Genomic DNA, 24,474 nt, shown 5'->3' on the forward strand with positions numbered 1-24,474 from the left:
TCCTTGGGGCTATCAGGAGTTACATGAGGACAACATGTCTCATTATTGATGATTTTAACTTTTTAATGTGGTTAAGGTGGTATCTGCCAGTTTCTCCATCATTTGGAATTAACAAGTATCTTGTAGGGAGATATTTTGAAACTATGCAAAATCCTGTTTCTAATCAAACTTTGCCCACTAATTTTTGATCTACTGACAATTCTTGCCAAAAATAGTTATTACTGTAATATTTGCTTAGTGATTTTTCTATTTCCATCATTCATTTTGTACTGGTGATTAAAATTCCACTGTAAGAGAAAGCTGTCCCTTCTCTATTTATTCATTTTTTAAATTTCAGTCAGCATAGACTACAGACATTTATTTTATTCAGTGGTTTCTAATTCATTACTAACCAAATCCATGTTCGAGCAGTAAAAGCAAAGCTCTCTAGGTAATTCTCAGCTATCATGAGACCACTATACTCAGATCAACTACTTAATAGTCTTCAAAGTTAATTTTTGCTACTTCTCCTTTGAAAGCTGTGCTAATTTAATGTTAAACAGAAATTTATCTCTCCTCCCATCCAAGCACAAAAGACAACTTTTGCTCCTCATCATCATTCTAGAAACTCTTTCCAAAGGGGGGGAAAAACCCAAACTTTAATTCAAAGATAAAATACATTCAGTTTCATGTTAATAGAGTAAGAGCAATAATATCAGAATAATAACAACAAAAGTTACTAACTTTAGCTCACAATCACTATTTTGTTTTGTTTCATTTATGATAAAAATGAACCTTATGATCCTTCTTAAATACTCAGTTCCGGCCAGGTAAGGTGGTTCATGCCTGTAATCTCAGCGCTTTGGGAGGCCGAGGCGGGCAGATCACTTCAGGTCAGGAGTTTGAGACCAGCCTGGCCAACATGGTAAAACCCCATCTCTATGAAAAACACAAAAATTAGCCGGGCATGGTGGTGGGCACCTATAATCCCAGGTACTTAGGATGCTGAGGCAGGAGAATTGCTGGAACCCAGGAGGTGGAAGTTGCAGTGAGCTGAGAACATGCCACTGCACTCCAGCCTGGGCAACAGAGCAAGACTCTGCCTCAAAAATAAATAAATAAATAAATAAATAAAAAGAAGAAAAAAAAAATACTCAGTTCCTACTCAGCTGAATGTCTTCCCTTTTCCATTCCATCCCTAGCAGAGCATATCCAGGGAAGCCAGACCACACCTACACATGGGAGTGCTGTAACAGTTACACATAACTGTGAATTAATCTCTCTAACGTACACAACCAAGAAGAAATGAAAAGTGAGGCACACCCTGTTAATCAGTATTAACCACGATCATAATATTTAAACAAGCATCATCATCTACACTAACACTGACCTTACCCACCTCCCCCCATCCCCCTGCAAAAAAAAAAAAGAGAGGCAGAAAGGGGAGCCTGCTCACCACAAAAGTATTGATGCCAAAAGTGGTATGAGTTCCCATAAGAAATGTTAATAAATACAATGTATACTGCATTTTAGTTAGGAAAAAAACACTCAAAAGTGAAACAGAAGTTGGGGATAGGCTTTAGGGAAATGTTACCCATCAGAGTCTGGAAAGCCTGGACAGAAGGAAAAGGCGCCCAGACTTCACTTAGGTTTGGTCCTTCAAATCATGCCTCTGCTACAGTTGCTTTTAAAAAATTAAACAGGGCAAACAAATAATAAAACATATCAGTGCATCTGGAGATGGAATTGACCACTAGTAACTAGATCATTACAACCTGTCAAGGTTTGGGCAATTTGGAGGATGCTATGACTTGCAAAATGCAAGGCAGGGGAAATAACACTCACCTTGCGGATCAATGTCTAATCACATTAACATAGGAACTAAAAATGTTTTCATAACCCAGAGAACGAGAGCTGGTCTTCCTAACAGAGAAGAAACACAGCACATTCGCCCATTCACCTGAGTGAAACTAACAAGGTGAAGTCTCTCAACTGAATATTAGATAAAAAGTCCTGATTAGAAACCACATGTGGGCATCACTGTCTGAGAGGCAGAAGGCAAGAAATGGAATTCCAGGATCACAGATCTTCGCAGTCCACTGTAGAGGGCAGCTTTCGCTGTTCTTTGTTTCACATGTGCTACAGAAGTCTCTGTACATGATCTAACCAAGATCATCTTTCCACATATCATCCCCTGCCTTTTCTCCCTCCACTCAGTCATAAGTAAAAGGGACACATCCATACACTCACGTGACACATTCAACCCATTGTGGCTTAGTTTTCTATGTGCCATTAGTTAAAGAAGAATCTTAGAAATCTTATTACCCACTTATACAGTTTTAAGTACATTTTAAAACAAAGTTTTAAATACTTTCTAAAATGTAATTCAGCCAGGAAACTCAAAAATATCTATTAACTCTGGCTTGGCGGATTCCTCTATCCCCACCATCCCAAAGGTTTACTTTTCTCCAGCCAAGACATATTGCAGCCAAAGGTTATTACAGACACACTCACCCCTTCCCATTCAGATCCTTACACCACAGTAACAGGAATATGGCCTCTTGCCTGGGCATTCTCATCCTTCCTTTGCCCCAGCTTCCCACCATGATAATGGGAAGGAAGAATGTTAAGAGATGGCAAGTGGAGGCAGAGGATGTGGGAAAAACACTTGGATTCCCTATCACTGTAGCCAACTTTCCCAAAGCCACCCAAATAAACATGCAATCTGAGTAAAAACTATATTTATTTTGCAAACGTAACTTCAAATTCCCCAGTACTCGATCCCTCCTCCACCATACCTCTAACCCAGGTCTCCAGAGGGCCCTGCCCTAAATCCCCTCCTACAGAAATTCTGAAGCCTCCATTCTTGGGGAGAGCAGCTGCACCCACCCTTTCTCTGGTGCACACTGGGGCACTAGCAGTAAAAGGCAGGCTGGTCATTTCAGTGTTCCAGGGCTTGGAAAGAAGATTAGTGAGTGACAAGCTCTTCCCTGCCCTCCACTGACGCCTAGCAATTGGAAGAAGTTAAAATTCTCAGAACATGTAATGGCAGCTACTATTCAAATAGGTATATGCACTCACCACTCAAAATTTACACAGGCCAGACAAATGGTTCAGGCTTTCCCAGGAAGTGATGGATGCTACTTCAATAAACTATACGGGAACTGCTTAAATTAGACATCACCTTTTTTTAACAGGGCTACTAACTTCAAGTAAGGGCTTTGCCTGAAGTAATGCTATTGGAGTAAACAATCTGTGTCCTGCTTTTCATAATTTCATGTTGGACACAACTACAAGATCAAGTACATTGGAAAAGCTCTGCAGAGCAAAAGCTAAAAGTACCAGATGATGCAATAGAGGAAAGTTTTACTTTTCCCTGGCTCCTAGTGGGTTCACCTCTAGCCACAAGTCCTCCTGAGTCACTATCTCTCAACAGCTTCCATGACACTGAAAGGGAAGCTGCCATTTTCTACCATTTCCTATACAAGGGAACAGTAGAGTCATCCCTCAGTATCTGAAGGGCACTGGTTCCAGGACCTCCCATAGATGCCAAAATCTTCAGATGCTTAAGTCTCTGAAATAAAATGGGGTAGTATTAGAATATAACTTATGCACATCCTCTCTCCTGTATAGTTCAAGTCATTTTTAGATTACTCATAATACCTAATACAATGCAAATGCTAGGTAAATCATTATACTGTATTGTTTAGGGAATAAGGACAAGGAAAAGTCTGTACATGTTCAGTAAAAATATTTTTTTCTGAGTATTTTCCATGTGCAGTTGAATCCCCAAATGCAGAACCCACGGACACTGAGGGTCAATTGTACTTGAACTGGGCATTAAGTGCGTCACTAAGGAGGCTACTCTTGATTGATAAAAGTTAGGAGGCATAATCACAGCTGAGCCAATTTGGAAAAATCAAGAAGGCAGATACATGGAGCACAGCCAATTTTGTAAGTTAGACCTGCATAAGGAAGTGCTCAGAGGAAAGAGCTTACATTCCTGCCATCCTTTGAAGATGAAGAAATGTTAGACTTAAATGCATTTGGTAAGACAATGAAGAATGAAGAATCACGTGTTGTAATATAAATAGCAGCAGGACAAAGGGAACCAGGCTTAATCGGAATTATTTTTAACAAGCAAAGTATATTTATGTGTTACCTGTGTAATTAAACATTTTTTAAAAGGTGGAAGGAAGTAGTAGTCGTGGAGATAGAACCTAGTCAAGCATCTGTGAATGAACCCCATTGTGGTATATTCAATAATACATACATTATAAGCCACATGTTATAATTGTATGCAATAAAATCTTGATCTCAAGCAAGTTAGAAATGAAGGTGGTACAGTCCAATTCATGTGTGTGGTATTTACTTTCAAAGGGGGAGGCCTATGTAAACTGATGCAGCTACCTACATCTCCAATATAATCTTCTATTCCATTCTCAATTCAAAATGATTATCAATCACCACTACCACATATTTTTATCACTGAAAAAGACAGTAGCAAGTTGATAGAGAACATTTGATTCTTTTTTTTTTTTTTTTTTGAGACAGAGTCTTGCTCTGTTGCCCAGGCTGGAGTTCAGTAGTGCAATCTCGGCTCAATGCAACCTCTGCCTCCTGGGTTGGGAGGCGTAATTCCTGCTGGGATTACAGGCACCCACCACCATGCCTGGCTAATTTTTTTGTATTTTTCATGGAAATGGGGTTTCACCATGATAGCCAGGATGGTCTCGATCTCCTGACCTCATGATCCGCCCACCTCGGCCTCCCAAAGTGCTGGGATTACAGGTGTGAGCCACTGCACCTGGCCTCCTTTTGTAATTTTTAAGACTCATTATGGGTTTATCTGGTTTTAATGTCTAAAAGTAAAATTGCTTTTAGAGTAAAACTGGATAAAGAGAACCAGAAGGACAGAGAAGGTATAGAGTGGGGAAAGGATAAGGAGAACAAAGGAGGGGGAAAATACAAAGAGAAAATGTCTATTCAAAGAAAATGAAGCCAGGTGTGGTGGTTCACACCTGTAATCCCAGAACTTTGGGAGGCTGAGGCAGTAGGATTGTTTAAGCCCAGCCTGGAAAACATAAAAAGACCCTGTCTTTTCAAAAAAAAAAAAAAAAAAATTAAAAATTAGCCAGGCATAGTGGTGCACATCTGTAGTCCCAGCTACTCGGGAGGCTGAGGTGGGAGGATCGCTTGAGCCCAGGAAGTTGACGCTACAGTGAGCTGTGATTGCACCACTGTACTCCAGCGGGGGCAACAGAGGAAAACCAGGTCTTAAAAAAAAAAAAGAGAGAGAGAGAGAAAGCAAGAAGCAAGAAAAAAAGAAAATGAGAAGACTACTTAAGCTCTGCTCTAAAGAATTGCAAGACAGACACTACAGCCCGTCCTGATCCACTTGTCTGGGTACACTGGTCCCTTACATTAGAACCTCAAAATGTCAGTGCCTGGTGGCTACCGTTTACTGAAAATTCTGAAACACTATGCATTTGAACTTTCCGCACTGACGGAAATATTTTATTCTGTGCTGTGCAGTCTGGTAACCATTAGCCACATGTGACTGAACACTCAGCAATTATTGACTAGCATGATTGAACTAAATTTTTAATTTTATTTAAATCTATCTAGGTGTAAACAGCCACATGTGGCTAGTGGCTACTGGATTAGTCAGCACAGGTCTAGAATACAGGTATCCGATAAATTTCATGGGCTTTTTTTGAAACTGAGCTTCCAATTATTAAGTCGTTTATCATACATTCTACCTACCTACCTAGTTCTATGCCCCCACTCCCATTTTTCTTTGAGAGATGAAATCTCACTCTATTGCCTATTTATCTTTAGGGTATTACAATTTACAAGACGACTCACTATTCAGCCTCTGTATGAGTCCATTCTCACACTACCATGAAGAAATACCCAAGACTGGGTATTTAATTGACTCACAGTTCCACAGACCTGGGAAGGCCTCAGAAAACTCACAATCATGGTAGAAGGGGAAGCAAACACGTCCTTCTTCACATGGCCGCAGCAAGGAGTAGAGCTGAGCAAAGGGCAGAGAAGCCCCTTATAAAACCATCAGTTCTCACGAGAATTCACTATCATGAGAACAGCATGGGGGAACCGCCCCTATGATTCAATTATCTCCACCTGGTCCCACCCTTGACATGTGGGGATTATTACAATTCAAGGTGAGATTTGGGTGGGGACCCAGAGCCAAACGATATCAGCCTCCAAACTTCACATTTGGTAAATTTGATTTCTGGCACTTTTGCCTATTCTACAGCTTCTTCAATACTCAAGATGGTATATGTAAATAGAACTGAGATAAATGACAGCTTTAACAGTCTGTATAAAAAATCCAAAGGTATGTTGCAATAAAGTGCTCCTTTAAAAAGTTAACCTCTGTATTTTCTTGCTAGACTCCCTGGTAGGGAAATACATCAGGGCTCAAGATCCTAATAAATAACATAAATAGGAAAGAAGGGAAGATAATGGCAGTCATTCATACCTCAGCTTCCTGCAGGGTCCCGTGGTTTAGGCACACCATGTCAGGGCAAGTGATGGGAGATCCACATCCTTCTCGGATTGCCAGCTGCATGTACTGTTTCAGGCACTGGAAGTTAAGAAAAAAAAGACAATTACCTATCCCATTACAGTAGCAGAAAGGTTACATAACAGAACCACCACTGCCTCTTCTTCCTTAATTGGCTGTCCTGAGGCTCTTGTACTCAAGAAACTTAAGTTATCACAAGTGTGAATACTAAGAGCCATCACTCTGGAAAGAATGCAGACAGGCAATTAATTATGCATTACTTCATCTTAAGAGTTTATTCAAGTCAGATTTCCCTATGCTCACACATTTCAGCCACCATAGATTAGGAAAAGAAAAAACACTATTTTCTAACACTAAAGGCCTCCTCCTTTTTGAAAAAATCCTGTATGAGTTCCTAAGTCCATTTTTACCTAGTGGTCCTCTCCATCAAAGTTTACCCAAAACTAGAACAGAATGCTGGGACCCTTGCACTGAGCTAGCCACACAATCAAAGTAAGCTTAAGGCAGTGACATTTCTAGGACCACTCTTAAGAGCAAGTGCACCTGGAAAAGATAATGTCAAATTTGGGAAAGTCAGGTGACTTCCTGCTGACTGGGGACAGCAAAGATAATTTGCTTCCCAAAGACAATGACGCACTGTCCCAAAGACATTATCTCAAAGACAACGAGACCTTCCCAAAAATATGGGCCTTGGTGGATGCCATGTAAAGGAGGTTTGAGTAGGAAAAAAGGCACTGGTCCCCAGGGAAAAGAAGAAATTAAATAGAAAAAAAGAAACCCAGAGAAGAAATTGAATAGAAAAAAGAAACCCAGAGAAGAAACTGAATAGAAAAAAAGAAACCCAGAGAAGAAACTGTATAGAAAAAAGAAACCCAGAGAAGAAATTGAATAGAAATAAAAAGAAACCCAGAGAAAAAAATGAATAGAAAAAAGAAACTCAGAGAAGAAACTGAATAGAAAAAAGAAACCCAGAAAAGAAATTGAATAGAAAAAAAAAGAAACCCAGAAAAGAAACTGAATAGAAAAAAAAAAAACCCAGAGAAAAAAATGAATAGAAAAAAGAAACTCAGAGAAGAAATTGAATAGAAAAAAGAAACCCAAGAAGGAACTGAATAGAAAAAAAGAAACCCAGAGAAGAAATTGAATAGAAAAAAGAAACTCAGAGAAGAAATTGAATAGAAAAAAGAAACCCAGAGAAGGAACTGAATAGAAAAAAAGAAACCCAGAGAAGAAATTGAATAGAAAAAAAGAAGCCCAGAGAAGAAATCGAAAAGAAAAAAGAAACCCAGAGAGAAAAGGGAGAACACTAGGAACAAAGTTGGTCTGCTCACTGCCTGCTGTGTCTGGATGTTGGACAGTGGGTGGAGATGTGAGTCTGACTGAGAAGTTAGGAGAGGGACTGATAGCTTTATGGAAACCTCTAATGCCTCCCCCATCCCTCTCTACCCGTCCGCACAAGAAATTGAAGGCAGTAGTTCCAGGAAATAAACCTCTAAGTAATCCAAAATTGGTTCTTCAGCTTCCACTAATTTGCTCATAATTGGTAAACCTTTTCTACATGCATGACAAAAAAAAAGTCAAGCTCAAATGTTTGAGGAGTACCTTCCACCAAAAATACATAAGCCAGCCACTGAAGCAGTGACTCTTACAAAGTGGTGATTATTTACAACTGGGCTTACATTTTTCAAACTAATACATTTATGTATCAACTTACTGCATTAAAAATATTGCTGTTGCACCAACGTTTTAAAAAAGCACGAGCCTAAAGTAAAATTCTAGGGTCAGAATACTGATGATGTAATTATGAAATCTATCCCTGTTACTGACCATCTTTACTCATTTTTTCCATCTGAAAATAAAACTAATATCACTATTATATTACTTCAGAAAACTAATCATGTATTTATCTGATTATAAATAACTTACAGTGTACTGATGAATCAATGACTAGGGCAAACCATTTAAACCAGACTTGTATCTCTTCTAATAGTTAACAGGTTTTTTCTCCAAGGAGTTAATTTTTTCTATAATATTCACCACAGCAAAAACTAGAAAATAACCTAAAGACCCAAAATAGAACACTGAAATAAATGTTGCTAAATTTATGCGATAGAATGTGCAGAATCATGAAAAGAGTCTTCAAATGATGTTCAAAAGACATGCACAAATGCTCATGATTTAGTATAAACTGAGGAATAAAAGATATCTGGGAACAGGGATCCTTTGTGGTCACTCCTCCATTGCACTCGACCGCCATATAGATACTGTGTTTTAACCCTGACCTTCTTGTTCAACAGAAGGGTGAAAAATCACTTGCTCTGGGATTTACTGTGCCAAACATGGTATCCACCAGCGGCAGCAGTGGGACATAGAAGAGAGCAGCAGAAAGGAAATATGAGGAAGAATGTCAATGGGCAGGCTAACACCCAGGGGAACCATCAAGGCGGCTCACCAAAAGGAGTGTCGTGCAAGGGGACAAATGAATAAACAGTGTGAAAGCCTGTCCATCCTGTTCTGCTGCTGAGGACATCTCAGCCTTCCATCAGCCACACCTGTTCCATTGTTACTGCCTTGATCTTCCCGCTGACCCCCAGCAGCCACTTAAATAAATTTAAGTAAAAAGACTGGAAGATACGGTTTCCAGGCTCAAGGGGAAGGTGTTTGAGGAAAACAATGTGAACAGTGCAAAGAACTTCAGATCCTAATACCAGGGTGAAGGGTCCACTTTACTAGGTGACAATGGGAAAACGACTTAGCCTATTACTTAGACTTGCTTTCCTTAATTTAAAAGGTAGGGACAATAATACCTGTTATAGTGACCTCACAGGGTTTAACACACACACACACACACACGTGAAATTTATATACGGAAGCTCTTCATGAGTTTGCAAATTACAGAAGAATAGGTCATGTTATTACTTCTCTTCTCCTGTTTTTAGACTTTCCATGAAAGACTTTGTGGGAAAATGTTAATCCTTTGGCCTTCTGAGATATCCTTTCTCCACTCCCTGCAAAGGACCAGTTAAACCACTTAAGGTGGAGAAGCTATGTAGACAGAACAGATATTTGTAACAGAATATCCCAGGTGCCTCTATGCAAGGCTCTTCTTAGAAACATTTGGGTCTACAGAATAAGTTTAGCATTAAATAGGAACTAAAGATACTATGTGAGTCCTTTTAGGCAAACACATTCATTTCAAATATAACTGCAAATGTGTTAAGTTGAAATACACACCTTCCCAAGAACTTATAATGGATGTGCCTCTTACTAATAATGTAATGTTCCTAGGTACACTACAAACCACAATATATCAACTAAATGAATTTTGAAACTTCCTATAAGCACTCTCCTGACCACAATATTATATGACCCATGATTTTGGGGTGAGAAGTTAGACCTCTGTACACTGACTCCAGGGTTTAAGTACATATACCCTTTATTTTTAATGCTAAGAAACAGTGGTTCAAGATAGAGATTTGTAAGGGCAGGTTGCTAAGTAGTCCTACAGCACAGGCACTTGACACTCCATCAGTGTGGGCATGCACTTCTATTCAAAGGCAAAGAGGGGAAACAACCAGCCCTAGTTATTGCTTTTTACTGAATTTTCAAGTACCCCAGGCTTGTTAAATGCCATCCATTAACTTTCACTAAAATATTTAATCTCGAGTGTCCCTCTCTTCTTCTGTATCTCTGGCTAAAAAGTGCAAAATAACTGAAAACATTCACATGCATCCGATGTGCGTGTCATACAAAACACAGGTAAATGGTGAACAATTCTAGGGAGAAAACTGGCATCTAGCTTATAAAGAGAGAAACACAGAAAACAAAAACAGATTATAGCCATGCAAGAACAGCAAAATAAAATAATAAATATTTTTTTAAAAACTACCATCATTTAGTTACATTTTGAAAATTACATTTATTAAGTAGCATTCAACAGATATTTAAATATGCAATTTTCTTAACAGGTAACAAATTTTAAGGAAAATGTTTCAAATAGAACATCTCAAAACCCAAATGACCCAAGGAAAAAAAAACTTTTTCTTTTGAATAGTCAACATTTAATTAGTTTAGTAAAACACAGAATTATTTTTAGGCCATGAAGGGTCATGCAAAACAATAAGGATTGTTCATCAAACTCACTCCACAACCCTTTAAGGACTCATATGGAATCTAACCAAAAATGTAACCAAACACCTGGTGAACCAGATGACTCATATTGTCTCTTCCAACTCTGAGAATCTATGAATTGTATGCAATAGAATCTTCTCAGAAACAGGTGTCTCCTAGACCCCTTTCAAGGGTATTAGATTCCGACGTACCGAAGTCACAGGCATCCTTCATATAAGGCGTTCTCACCTATTATGATGGATGCGGCAAAAAGGGTCACAGTGTAAAGACAAAGCTACTATGTACCCACCCAAGAACAAATCACAGGAGCGGGCAGGGAACATATGCATATTTTTTAAAACTTACTGTATAGTTCCTCATTCTCTATCACTAAATTATGCCCTTCTTAAAGTTTTTTTCTAAGAAAAAATAAAGCATTCTAATGAATAGCCAGTGGAACTGGATTCCAACCATCCAGGTTGAAGCACAAGCTCTAAAGTCTCCTCTGCATCTTGAGCAAGTCATTAACCTCTCGAACTACAGTGCTCTCATTTATAAAATGGGACAATCTCACCTGTCTAGGCTGATCTCAGGGAAAATGGAGAAAAGTGAAAAGAGGTATGCAAACGTAAAGTATACTTGGAGAATGGAATAGATGTTTCTGAGTAGGCAGGAAGCAGAAACGAAAGTCCATAGACAAATAGGAACCTTAGAAAAGCTTCCTGAGGGTGAGGTGAATAGGTAAGAGAATAGGTACTGTTGAGAGGAAGGAGGTAATGAGTGCCGTTAGTTGATTTTTTTTTTTTTTGAAACTGGGTCTCGCTCTGTTGCCCAGGGTGCAGTGGCACAATTATGGCTTATTGCAAACCTCAAACTCCTGGGCTCAGTGATCCTCCCACCTCAGCTCCTGAGTAGTTGAGGCTACAGATGCCTGCCACCACACTCAGCTATTAATTGATTGACTGAAATGGGGTCTATGTTGCCCAAGCAGGCTGGTCTCAAACTCCTGGGCTCAAAGAATCCTGTTGCCTCAGCTTCCCAAAGTTCTGGGATTACAGGTATGAGCCACCACAGCTGGCCCATTCGTTGAAAATTTAAGTTGACTTTCAGGATCTTAGATGCTTCTGGATACGGGCACTGGGGTCCTGTGGTCAAAGGAGGACTGTCAGCCCACCTGGCTTGAAGCTGAGTTGGTGAACTATTGACCTAGGTTTTCTCATCCATAGCTCAGCCAAGTGGGAAGGAAGGTGATGAGGGGGAATGTGCCTAAAGGCCAAAACCCAGACAGGCCTTGAGTACCTGTTTTGCTTTTTATCACTCCAGGTACAATGCAAACATTGAAGTAGATATTCCATAAAATGTAGACTCACATTTCCCTGCCTCAGTGCACAATGACATCACAATGTTTCCAGTGTGTTCTAAATAACGTCTCACACTGAGGCCAATATTCTGTTTATTCCACTTCAGACTATGATCTGTATACATGATCCAAGAATAAAGCTGCCTTTGTTAGATGCTGTTGAGTTAAATTATTAGTACAACTCAAGATAGTATCTCTCCCTACTCAAAAGCCTATCCAACACACCAAAAGTAACCTGGTTTGAAAACATTCAAACAAATTAACAACCTACAGCTAGGCACGAAGCTGTTTCCTGGCATAGTCTGATCCTAAAATTTTTCTTACAAACCCCTTTCAGATACCTTGGGTTTTTCACCAATATGAGATTACCTAGGTGACCAACCTCCCCCTTGTAGGTGTTTGCCAACCACAGAGGACATCAGAGGACTGATAGGAAAACCTGGCGCCAAATGATTAAAGGAAAAAGCACCAAATCAAACAGCAAGCCATATAAGCACGGTTTAAAAGAGACCTTGGTTTGACAGTAGTCTCCCTCAGCCCTTTTTATTCCAGAAGCCTTCCCTGCCTCATCCCCTAGTGAGGCAGCACACCCAGCCCGTCTGCCCTCATAGCATCCTAAGGCCCAGCTCGCACTGTATTTTTCAAACTGGGTGCAAGGGTGTATTATTGGGAACCCAAGAGTTTTTCATGGCAAGATTTTCCCCATTTTATGTTTATTCAATGATCTTACTAAAAGCATGCCTGGGACCACCTCGGGAAATTCCCTATTTCCACCCAGTGTCCGTGCTAACCCTCGGTCTGTGGTGCCATCCTGCTTTGCCAGATAGGGGTGCTATCATTGTCACAGGCAAATAAAAAAAAGAGAAGAATCTGGGCCCAGTGAATGCTGAACACATCAAAATTTTTAGTGATTCCAACAGAGAAAGGTGACAAGATAACTGAATTACCACTTAGTCATTGGAACACATCAAACTCAGAGCCTAACTGGAAAAAGCAATTTAACCAAAGTTAAACATCACTCATCACATTAATGTTAACTTAAATTTTATTGGTCTGTAATTTTATTTTATATATATATATACACACATACACACACACACATATTTGAGATGGGGTCTCACTCTGTCACCCAGGCTGGAGTGAAGTGGTGCGATCTCAGCTCACTGCAACCTCTGCCTCCTGGAGTCAAGTGATCCTCCTACCTCAGCCTCTAGCTGGGACCACAGGTATGCACCACCATGCCAGGCTATTTTGTATTTGTGGTAGAGACAGGGTTTTGCCATGTTACTCAGGCTGGTCTCGAACTCCTGAGCTCAAGTGATCTGTCTACCTCAGCCTCCCACAGTGCTAAGATTTCAGGCATGAGCCACTACACCTGGCCTTATCGGTCTGTAATTTTAATCAATATTCAGTTTGTGTATTTATTGTGGTGTTCTTATTCTTTAAGAGATATATGCCTAAATATGCTTATTTAGTACCTTGTATCATGTTTGTATAAGTTTTGGTAAGACTCTAATAAAGGAAATTTTAAAATAGTTTGATATTAACTTCCAATTCTTTTCCCCTTCAAAAGGAAGCCACATAAAATCATCAAAAAGAGGGAGAATGGAATGATTCTCAATAGCAGTGAGGCTGGTGGTATTGCCTTCTCACTTGGGGACATACTAGAATATCAGACGATCCAGAAGGAGTTTTACAAATTATTCAACCTCCCCCCTCCCCAAATTCTCCAGAAGACTTGGTTTTTTTCTCCTCTACTTGCCAACCTTTCTATGTTGACCGTAGGTAACACCAGATGTTTATTGTACACATGAGCAATGTAGCGCCCAGCATGCTGCGTTACAAATGACTATCAATTTGCCTGCCTCCTCTATAGCCTAGAAGCTCCTTCAGGATCTAGATTATATCTGCTCCTCTTCGTGCTCCCTACAAGCATCTAATCAATCACAGGACCTGGCACGTAGTAGACACTCAGGCTTCTCTGGGAGCTGGAAGCCTGAATTCAGCACTTACCAGTTGAGTATCCCTAATCTGAAAATCCAAAATCTGAAATGCTCCAAAATACAAAACTTTTTAAGCACCAATATGGTGCTCAAAGGAAATGCTTATTGGAGGATTTTGGACTTCAGATTTTCAGATTAGAGATGGTAGACCAGTAAGTATAATGCAAATATTAAAAAAAAAAAAAATTCAGAAACCCGAAACACTACTGGTCCCAAGCATTTTGGATAACGGATACTCAGTCTGTGCTCAGCTTTGTGGCCAAGCTCCTTCACCTCTGATAATGAAACATATAAACCCACCCACACACACATCCATCCTCTGTTCTTCTTTTCTTGACACATAGGACCCAACTCTGCTTTTCTGGTTCCCATCTCCTCCTGCCTTTCAGGAAAATAACTTATTCATTATCTGTTTTCTTTCCTATGCCTTGAATTTTGTCCTGTCTAAACTTGAACATGTTCAAAATATCCTAATCAAAGAAAAGTCGTAATAAACCAGCAAAGAACAACAGCCCTCCCTTACTCCTCTTTCTGGCTATATACTGCCTTCATTCCTCAGCTCTTCACAATCAAATGTTTGAAAGAGTTGCCTTCCCTCACTCCTTCGCCAATCCCATCCCAACCTCTCCCTACCACTCAACTGAAGTGGCTCTAGGTCATTGAATCCAGTACACATTCCTTCCTTCCCAACCTCTCAACAGCAGTATCACACACAGCTAACCATTCCCAGCTTCCTGAAATCCTTTTTCCCCTTGTCTTCAGGATTCCATACTCTTCTGGTTTTCATTCTTCCTCTCTAGTCATGCTTTCTCAATCTTCTGCATTTTCCTCAACTCAACTTTTAAATGCTGGAATTTCAGGAAAGGACCTAAACTCTCTTCTTTCTACACTTTCTTCCTGGGTCACCTCATTCGCTATATAGAACCAATTGTGCTAGTCCACTGCCTATTTGCTCTCAGGAGAACATATTCCAAAAGGCCAGTGGTTCCCTGGCAGAGAGCAGTGCCCCCAAAGAAAATGATCTAAGCTTGGTATGTTTTTATAGACAAGAAACACTGGAAGATATGGGACACTACTGGGAAGAGTATCCTTAATAAAAAGCCACAGGCAGGAGGAGGAGGGGTGGATGGACAGAGGATAAGGAACTTCAAAGATAACATCCGCCTGCCTTACTATTCAACTACCTTACTGACAATGTTTCTCAGACTTGAATATTCATCCAAGTTATCTGAGGATCCCATCAAAAATGCAGATTCGGATTCAGTGGATCTTGGGTGGGGTCTGAGGTTTTTCCCTCCTTGTAAGTTCCCAGGTCACGTTGGTGCCGCTGGCACACAAACCGCACTTGTAAGTACCAAGACCCAAGTCAAAGATTCTCCACATCAGCTGTTTCATAGAACTATCTGGGGAGGTTTCCAGAAGTCCAATGCCCAGGCCATACCACAGACCAATTAATTCAGACTCTCTAAGAGAATGATCCAAGTGTCGGTTTATATTATATATATATAGTATTATTATATATAATATGTAATTATATATCTTATATATGTCATGTATGTTTTATTAAGATATAATTCAGATACCTATAATTGAGATAAAATTCACGTACCCATACAATGCACCCATCTAAAGTGTACAATTCAGTATTTTTAGTATATTCACAGTGTATACCTATCACCAAATTTGATTTTAGAACATTTCATAATCCCAAAAGAAACACTGTGCCCATTAGTACATGCTCCCAATTTCTTCCCCAGATCCTCCATGCACAGCCCTAGGCAACCACCATCCAACTTTCTGTATGTATAGATTTTCTTACTCTCTACATTTCATATAAATAGAATGATACAATGTGTGGTCCTTTATCAATGGCTTCACTTAGCATATTTTCAAGATTCACACATGTTGTAGCATGTATTGGTACTTCATTTATTTTATTGCTGAATAGTATACCATTGTGTGAATATACCACATTTTGTTTATACTTTCATCAGTTGATGGACATTTGGGTTGTTTCCAGTTGAGTGGCATTATGAATTATGCTGCTATGAGCAAGTTTTCATGTGGACATACATTTTCATTTCTCTTGGATATATACCTAGGAGTAGGTATGGTATATGGTAACTCTATCTTTGCCTTTCGAGGAACTGCTAGACGATTTTCCAAAGCAATTGTATCATTTTCCATTCCCACCAGCAGTGTATGAGAGTTTGGACTTCTTTAAATTCTCACCAAAACCTGTTATTTTCTGTCTTTTTTATTATAGCCATCTTAATGTGAAGTCGAATATCATCGTGGTTTTGATTTGCACTGCCCTGTTGGCTAGTGATTTTGAGCATCTTTTCATGTGCTTATTGGTAATTTCTACATCATCTCTGAAGAAGCCTCTACTTAGAACTATCTATACTTTCATCCATTTGTAACTGAGTTATTTGTGCTTTTATTACTGAGTTGTAAGAATTCTTTATATAGTCTAGCTGTATCCCTTATGAGATATGATTTGCAAATATTTCCTCCCATTCTGTGAGTTATCTTTTAACTTTCTTGATGATGTCCATTGAAGCATAAAGGTCTTTAATTCTGACAAAGTCCAATTTATCTTTTTCTTTTTTTTTTTTTGAGACAGAGTCTCACTCTGTCGCCCAGGCTAGAGTGCAGTGGCCAGATCTCAGCTCACTGCAAGCTCCGCCTCCTGGGTTCACGCCATTCTCCTGCCTCAGCCTCCCGAGTAGCTGGGACTACAGGCGCCCGCCACCTCGCCCGGCTAGTTTTTTGTATTTTTTTAGTAGAGACGGGGTTTCACCGTGTTAGCCAGGATGGTCTCGATCTCCTGACCTCGTGATCCACCCGTCTCGGCCTCCCAAAGTGCTGGGATTACAGGCTTGAGCCACCGCGCCCGGCCTATCTTTTTCTTTTGTTGCTTCAACTTTTGGTGTCACATCTAAGAATGTCTTGCCTAACCCAAGATAATGAAATTTTTTCTTTTTCCTATGTTCTCTTCTTCTAAGAGTTTTATAGATTTAGCTGTTATATTTAGGTGTATGGTCCACTTTTGTTAATGTTTGCCTGTGGTATGAGGAAGATCACAGACATCTTAATTCTTAATTATTTTTTTGCAAACAGATATCCAGTTGTCCAGCACCATTTGTTGAAAAACATTTCTTTCTTCCTTGAATTGTCTTGGCACCCTTGTTGAAAATCAACTGACAAAAAGTAAGATTTATTTATTTATTTCGGGACTCTCAAATCTATTCCATTTATCTATCTGTCCAGCCTCATGACAGTATCACAATGTTTTGATTACTGTCACTCTGTCATCAGTTTCGAAATCAGGAAGAGAGCTCTCCAACTCTGTTCTTTTTCCAGATTGTTTCACTATTCTAGGTTGCTCAAACTTCCACAGGAATTTTAGGATAAGCCTAGAATTTAGTTGGCATTTTTATGAGAGGTGTGTTGAATCTATAAATTCATTTGGGGAGTACTGCCACCTTAATGTCTTCCAATCCATGAAGATGGGATATCTTTTATTTAGTCTTTTAAAATTTCTTTCAAGAGTATTTTGCAGTTTTCAGAGAATTTTGTACTTTGTTAAATTTATCCCTATTTTATTCCTTTTGATATTGTAAATAGAATTATTTTCTTATTAATGCAATTATATTATTTCTTACTAGTATAAGGAAATACAATTGATTTTGTGCATTGATCTTATATTCTGCCACCTTGTTGAACTGTTATCAATATTTTTAAACTAGTGAAGTGATTCCCATTTGCAACCAAGTCTAAGCACCACTAGTTCAGTACCATCCATGCCCTCCATTCTAATCAGGGAAGATACTTTTATGTCCCTCATCACTATTTTCTACCCAACCTCTCCATGGAGAATACATGCATTCAGCTAGTTCCAAAAGAAACAGCAAAGGAAGCTTAAGGGGGAAATTATATATGCAAAAATTTAAAACTCTGATTGAGAGCCTTTAAATACTTTAGCCCAAAATAGTGCCGTTACTTTTTCTGGAAGAGATTACTAAGATCCACCTTGTAAGTTTGAGAACAGTCATTCAGTATGGGAGATTAAATCTGGACTCCCATCAAAAGTACCTCCAGTTCCCACCAACCAAGAGTGATCAAACGCGTCTATCTTTATCTCAAGTGATCATGAAATATCTAAATTAAGAAACTCCATGACAGAAATAGCTCTGAAGAGAAACCCATTGGAAATGCTGCAGCCCGGTCCTGGCTTCACAAAAAAAGCCAAATAAATTTGCTAAAATGGAAGAACATTCCAATCAGAGCAGTGAACCGACATTAGCGTTGGAAAAATCTGCTTCCAAAGTAATTCAATCACTTGTCCGCTAACCTTTCAGAGGAGTTTTCTTTTGTCCCATTTGTGCTGCCTTTCTTAACAGAAGGAGGCACCACTTTTTATACTAGTCTCAAAGAGATCCCTCTGGCCTAGGTGCTATCTTATGACACAGTATGCTCAGAAAAGCAACTGACCATTTCAGGAGAAAGAAAACAAGAAGACTTGCCAAGTTTACATCCTTCTACTTCCTCCAAAGAAACATTAGCCTTCAGAACTGTAAGCCCTCAGCTGACACCAAAGCCTTAGCACACAGACCCAGCACAGGCAGTGAGAATAAGCATACCACGGATTCAGCATAGCCAGATTCCACTGAATTCATTTGCCACTTCATTCTTCCTCCTACTGTTAGAGTCTCTGCTTGAACTGTTAGCATTTCTGAATCTCTAAAAGGTGCACTTAAGGTCTCAGCAACACAGAAAAAAAAAAAAACAAAAAAAAACCTCAAGTTAGTAAAGGTTCAAGAAACCCCTTCGACCATGAGGTATGGCTATGCTAGTTACTTGAATAAAATATAACCATTCAACCCAAAATAAGCAAACACATTGAGTACTCACATTCCACTAGAGAATGTCGAATGAATATTAAACTACACCACGCAAAGGACAGCAGGCTAAATAGACGGAGAGATGTGTGATAAAGCAAGCAAAAAGTTAATGTTAGAATCCGCTATTATTTCAATGATGGTGTCCCCTTCAAAATTTATGTTAAAACTGAACCCCCATGGGAGGTGATTAAGTCACAAAGACCCCACGCTCGTGAATGGAATTAGCACCCTTATAAAAGAGCTCAAGGTTAAAGGGAGTGCTCTCTTGCCCTTCCATCTCTTCTGTCATGTGAGGACACAGAATTTCTCCCCTCCAGAGAAAGCAACAGTAAGGCGCCATCTTGGAAGCAGAGAGCATCCCTCACCAGACACCAACCCTGCCAGCACCTTGATCTTGGACTTTCTAGCCTTCAGAACTACGAGAAGTGGATTTCTGTTGTTTATAAATTACCCAGTCTCACATATTTTGTTATATCAACACAAAAGGACTTAGGCAGAGCCTAAGAGATAGTTGGTATACGGTCAGCCCCCCTATCCTCAGATTTCACATCCATGGATTCAACCAACCACGGATAGAAAATATATTTTTAAAAACACAATAAGAAATACACAAAAAATACAGTAGAAAAACCATTTATATGGATTTACATTGTATTAGATATTGTAAGTTACCTAGAGATGATTTAAAGTATATGGGAGGATGTACACAGGTTACATGCAACTACTACACCATTCTTTATGAGAGACTTGAGCATTCATGAATTTGGGTATCTTTGGGGTGGGCAGTAGGAAGGGGCTTGGAACCAATATCCTGAAGATACCAAGGGATAACTCTATAGGTATTTGTGGTAAAAATCTTTTATCTTGTTTTATAACAAACTGTTGTATATATTTTTTTCATATTTTTAAAAGTTTTTGTTCTTTTTCACCTTCAAGAATAGAAACAGGATGTTGTACAATTTTTTAAAACTAAAAGCAAAAGATAAAATTTATACCATTCATCAAACCTCAGATTTTAATACTGCTTAAAAGCAGAAATCCTATATTTTAAATAAAATCTGTCTCAGTATTTAAACCAAAGTTTGAATAAATTATAATGAAATAATGTCTTAATTAAAGCTAATCATAAATATATATATACCTACTATGTATCTATATAAATTATAACATTTTAAAATAAAACTAGTGGTAGCAATATTAATAACTATCTGAATATTTGAAATTTTAAAAGAATATTAACATTGTATAAGTGACAGAATAAAGCTAACTCGTCACCAGCACTTTTTTCTACAGGATATAACCTACAAAGCTAGCATGCAAAATAGCTCATATTAATGACCCAAAAGTTGAGAAAGAGTGAGGCTTTACAGTTTCCTCAAGAAGATATTGTTTCCATACATGGAATGATAGGAACAAGGGACATCAGTTAAGAATAGACTTAATCCTTAAACTTCCTCTTTAGCTACATTACAAAAGAGAATCTCTTAGATTTAAGAAAACTGAACTCTGAAAAAGTAGAAAAGATTTCGAATAGGTTGGTTATTCGAAATCTCATTTTATTCAAAATTATTTTGAAATAATTATATGCAATGAGTCCCTAGCAAAATTAGAATCTTTCTAATTATAATTTACATTGCATCAAGACTGCGACTATTCCTTATCTCATAATATTCCCCTGAGGCTTTATCCTGCAAAACCTGGAATTTTTTAAAAACATTTTCTAAAAAGCAAGTTTTTAGAAGTCAAGGGCCTTCATATTGAGTGGGCTTTTCATATTAAATGCTATAATTTGAACCAGTCTTCCTTTTCTGAAGGTTATCAATACCGTAAACCATAAGATAAAGTTTTTCAAAAGCTAGACATCATTCCATATTAAAACAATCTTTAATTAACACACTACCTAGAGAAAGTAGATGTTAAGCTATAATTTTTTTTTTCCATTTGCAGAAAAGTTCTCTGTGCTCTGCAGTAACCCATGCATTAAACACCCTCAACACAGAGGAATCACTTGGAAACAACCGTCAGACTGAGGTCCTCTTAAAAACACCAGTAACTTCCAGACACAATGCGCCTGGAGGGTGGGAGAACATCAGTCATTGAGGCAGAAGGCCTGGCCTTGAACCTTGACTTCAGTTTCAACATCTGAAAATATGCTAAATGCACTGGGAACTTCCAGTTGTGTAAATCAGACCTCTGAATGTCTCGGCCTTGGTTTCCTCAAATAACTTACCCGAAATCACACAGTGGAAAGTTCACAGAACACTCCCGTTCATGCTCAATTTCTAATCTGAGGCCATGGCCACCACTATATTCTGATTACATACTTTCTGTTCTCCGAAAAACTCCTTGGATTTTTTAAACCAGTAGTTCTTTACATTTGTTTTGTACTGACTAAACTTTTATGTATATAAAATCAGTAGCCAGCTGTCAATTTTGCATTATATAGGACATGGTCAAGCTTTAGACATTTCAGGTTAAGATCACAAAAGCCTTATATGAGCTTTCATCCACTTTCATGCTAACAAAAAATTTAGGGACCACATACTATGTGCTAGGCCGTATATTATATATTTTCACAGAGGTAGTTTTTATTTCCTCCAAATGAAGCTATGATGCAGGAATTAATATTATAGATCCTGGGCAAGTTATTTAACTCTGAATTGGTTTCTTTATCTGTAAACTGGAAGAGTAAATGGGGAAAAAAATAGTACCCTTGCATATGACATATTATATGAAAGGTACTCAAATGCCCTTGCTTTTCCTGCCTTAATTTTTTTTAAACAGATGAATAAACTGAGGTTTAAGCAGATTGAAAAAACACCCTACATTCATGTAGTACATACCTCACACATATTTTCCAGAAGAGTCAAACCAAAAAGACCTCCTTACTGTGGGTGGGAAACGATTCAAAACCACCCAGGCTTTCAGTTAACACAGAGCCATGTATTTCCTTGGAAATGAGGCACCGTGTCTCACCTGATTCCAAGGGGTACACTGCATATCTGGAATCCACATAGATAAGCCTGATATAACCAGTCTTTAATGAACTGAAATATACAGACGGGATTTTTAAAAACTGAATTTTCTAGTTAACTCACCACCCTTTTTCAACTTGCCTAAATGTTTTAAACCTCCTTTTCCTACTTAGTAACATTTTGTCACTGGACATGAATTTCTTTTTTGTGATGAGGCATCTCCCACAGTCTGAACACCAATATTTTTTCATTCATTCATGTCTTCTATGTGTAATATACTTTTCTAGATATGGCCCATTTTTTTCTAACTTGATTACTATTAATACCAACGTATAAAATCAGTTGCAACTATACTGGCACTGAACACACTGTATGTTTTTTAAAGATGGATTCATGAGATGAGCTTCTCTTACAACAGTTTGCTTCCTCCTAAAAAGAGGAAGTATGGATTAAACAATGAGATATGTTCTTTTCACATACCAGATTAGAGAAGGTGAAAAGTTTGAAAATACCCAGTGTCAAAAGAGAGGCCTCTGTTCCTGCTCGGTGGGTGGAGTTGCTAAGCTGGTGCAACAGTTTGGAATAGTAATTTGGTAACACATATTGATTTAAAATGTACATCTATTTTGGTTAGGCAATTCTATTTCCAAAAAGTTATCCTAAGGACAGGTATTTTCACATTTATATAAGTTAAAAAATTTATTCGTAATAGCAAAAACTGGAAACAACCCTAAAATCCATTATTTAGGAGGGGCCCGGTTAAATAAATTTTCATACAACCATATCATAGAACACTATACAATACTTAAAAAGGAAGGTTGGTCTGTATATTTTTGCACAGAAACTTGTCCACAATGTACTATGTTTGTAAAACTCAAGTTAAAGAAAAGTATCCGTAGGTAAAGATCCCATTTCTCTAATTAAGTGATGTGCATAAGTACACAGGGAAAGAGTCTAGAAGAAAGTACAGGTGGACCAGGCACGGTGGCTCATGTCTGCAATCCCAGCACTTTGGGAGGCTGAGGCGGGCAGATCACCAGAGGTCAGGAGTTCAAGACCAGCCTGGCCAACCCCCTCTCTACTAAAAATACAAAATTTAGTTGGGCGTGGTGGCACATGCTTGTAATCCCAGCTACTTGGGAGGCTGAGGCAGAAGAATCACTTGAACCCAGGAGGCAGTGGTTACAATGAGCCGAGATCACACCACTGTACTCCAGCCTGAGCGACAGAGCAAAACTCCGTCTCAAAAAAAAAAAAAAAAACAAAAAAAGTATAGGTGAGTCATCATGCACACACTTTTTGAGGTTTTTGGTTTATTTTTAAATTAGCATGCGTTACATTTATAATTAAAAATTATCTTCAATTTAAAAAACCGAGAGAGCCCTGAAACATGATATTTTGTACTTTCGGGGTCCTATTTCTTCTGTGAGTACTAGCCATGACTTTTAAAAATGCACTTTCACTGGGCACAGTGGCTCACGTCTGTAATCCCAGCACTTTGGGAGGCCGAGGCGGGCGGATCATGAGGTTAGGAGATCAAGACCATCCTAGCTAACATGGTGAAACCCCATCTCTACTAAAAAATACAAAAATTCCCCGGGCGTGGTGGCAGGCACCTGTAGTCCCAGCTACTCAGGAGGCTGAGGCAGGAGAATTGCTTGAACCCGGGAGGCAGAGGTTGCGGTGAACCGAGATCACGCCACTGCACTCCAGCCTGGCAACAGAATGAGACTCTGTCTCAAAAAAAAGAAAAAAAAAAAAAAAAAAAGAAAAGAAATCTGACAGTATCCCAAAAGGATAGGAAACCAGAGAAATTGGGGCATAAAAATAATTTAAATACTCCAGACATCAAAACTGCGGTCTGCCGTACACATGTATCCTAAGGTGATAAGGACGTTGTTCTCTGAGCTCTGTTTCAGCCTGCCACAGTTCCCTCCTCCTGCTCTGGTCTTGTCCACTTTCAGTCCATTCTCTATCCTGTACCGACGCTATTCTCCCTATCTCACTCCCAAACAAAGCTTTCCAGTGGCTCCATAATGTTTTTTGAACACAGCATACCAGGCCCTCCATCTGGTCTCTTCTTGCCTCTCCGGCCTCCTGCCTGAGCACACCCACACTTCCAACAACGTGTCCCAGGAACATCTTCCGGGTTGGTTCCTCAGCAGATCACTCTTTTCCCTGGAGCACTGTTCTCACCCACAGCCCCATCAACAATGCCATCAAGCAATCCCTATTATCTTTCAGTCTCAGCCGTTAGGAAACCTAAGACCTCTTAGAGTCTCCTGTATGCTTTATTATAACACACTGTACTTCCCTTATCAGAGGGTCTACTGCCCACATAACAGCAGGGCTGGTTATGTCTGATGATTGCCACTTGCTCCACAATTAACACCATGCCTGGCACACACTAGTACCAAATGGATCAGTAGAGCCTGGAAAAAGGTGGAATATTGGAATAAGAGTGCAACTTCAAAAGAATAAATACATAAACTTTGGTGACTTAGTGGCGACAGCGGAAAAGTTCTCTCATCAGAAACCAACTTTTGTCTGTTCTCTGGTCATCATTTGCATGTTTGGCCAGCCCATT

The 24,474-nt window shown here is 39.1% G+C and overlaps 1 protein-coding gene across 2 annotated transcripts in view; it reads right to left on the minus strand.

The window, feature by feature from the left end:
• RNF144B (ring finger protein 144B) overlaps nucleotides 1-24,474 on the minus strand; it is a 190,059-nt gene that overhangs the window by 33,666 nt on the left and 131,919 nt on the right. For both annotated transcript variants that reach the window (XM_005553941.4, XM_005553940.4), the window contains exon 3: nucleotides 6,488-6,592. In XM_005553941.4, coding sequence (XP_005553998.2) covers nucleotides 6,488-6,592 — 105 coding nt within the window. The remainder of the gene's footprint in view (nucleotides 1-6,487; nucleotides 6,593-24,474) is intronic.

The sequence above is a fragment of the Macaca fascicularis genome, chromosome 4 (genome assembly GCF_037993035.2).
Source record: "Macaca fascicularis isolate 582-1 chromosome 4, T2T-MFA8v1.1".
Lineage (NCBI taxonomy): Eukaryota > Metazoa > Chordata > Mammalia > Primates > Cercopithecidae > Macaca > Macaca fascicularis.